Source organism: Limulus polyphemus, unplaced genomic scaffold (assembly GCF_000517525.1).
Source record: "Limulus polyphemus unplaced genomic scaffold, Limulus_polyphemus-2.1.2 Scaffold10907, whole genome shotgun sequence".
NCBI classification, from domain to species: domain Eukaryota; kingdom Metazoa; phylum Arthropoda; class Merostomata; order Xiphosura; family Limulidae; genus Limulus; species Limulus polyphemus.
In genome coordinates, this window is record NW_013676517.1 from 2,843 (window position 1) to 4,008 (window position 1,166).

General features: G+C 28.7%; 1 protein-coding gene across 1 annotated transcript in view; it reads right to left on the bottom strand.

Annotated features, from left to right (window-relative positions):
• The window catches only part of LOC106476567 (UPF0047 protein YjbQ-like), a 4,745-nt gene that overhangs the window by 1,463 nt on the left and 2,116 nt on the right, over nucleotides 1-1,166 (bottom strand). The window contains exon 2 of the mRNA XM_013937214.2: nucleotides 930-964. Within this exon, the coding sequence (XP_013792668.1) occupies nucleotides 930-964 (35 nt within the window). The remainder of the gene's footprint in view (nucleotides 1-929; nucleotides 965-1,166) is intronic.

Genomic DNA, 1,166 nt, shown 5'->3' on the forward strand with positions numbered 1-1,166 from the left:
ATTGTTTTAGTACCTAATTGTACGACAACCGATATACTTACATTGTTCTAGTACCTAACTGTACGACAACCGATATACTTACATTGTTCTAGTACCTAACTGTATGACAACCGATATACTTACGTTGTTTTAGTACCTAATTGTACGGTAAGTATATCGGTTGTATTGTTTTAGTACCTAATTACGACAACCATCTGATACTGTGCACGCTCAAATACACATATAATATAAAAGCAAGTCATACAAAAAACAAAGAATCAATTGGTCCTTCAAGGTTGTTCTTGTACATCATGTTTGAAAAAAGTAAAAATTTAACCCCATCATTATCTAGTCTCCTCTTAAGCTCCAAGTATGACCAGCCTCAATTTATAAACAATCTTCTACACGAGTTCACTATTACCATGTTTACACTAGAAACCCCACTTACTTACCTAAAACTTTTCTGTGGGCTTATACTAAGGTGTTGTTTGATGAATTAAAGTAAACAACATAGAACCATTATGTTTATATGTTTTAATCTCAAGGAAGACATGTAAAAAACATACTGTAGAACTACATCAGACGATGAAAGTAACCAAACTTTGCATGTTAACTTTGTACAAATTATAAAGCTGTATTAATATACCTACACCCTAAAGAAGGTGAAAATTATACTTTTTCTAACAATCACAGAACTGTGGCAAATGCATTCATAACCAAATCTATAACAAATTTGGAATAATTTAACACATGCAGTTCCTCATGTAAAAAAGCTTTGTATTAAATGTGGTAGATGGTTTGAAATTTTTAATTATGTAATTCTAAATTTCCACATCCATGATTTGATCACTTTATTTTGACAAATTATACAAAAACATGCATTGTTAAACTTCATTTTTACAAAATATCACTTAAACAATACTTTAAATAATAATGAATACAAAACCTACCTCATTGAGGGCAAGGCTTGCTGAAGTATGCATAACTGTGAATATAAAATAACATTTTAATAATGTTTAACCACTAAACTAGTTAACAAATACTAAATAATAGTGAATAGAAGATTATAAAGTACATGTTATACATGTACGACAAATACTAAACAAATATTCATAAGTTTAAAACCACCAAAAATAAAGTAATTAGTTTAATGTTAAAATAACTGAATCTTTACAAACTAATATCAA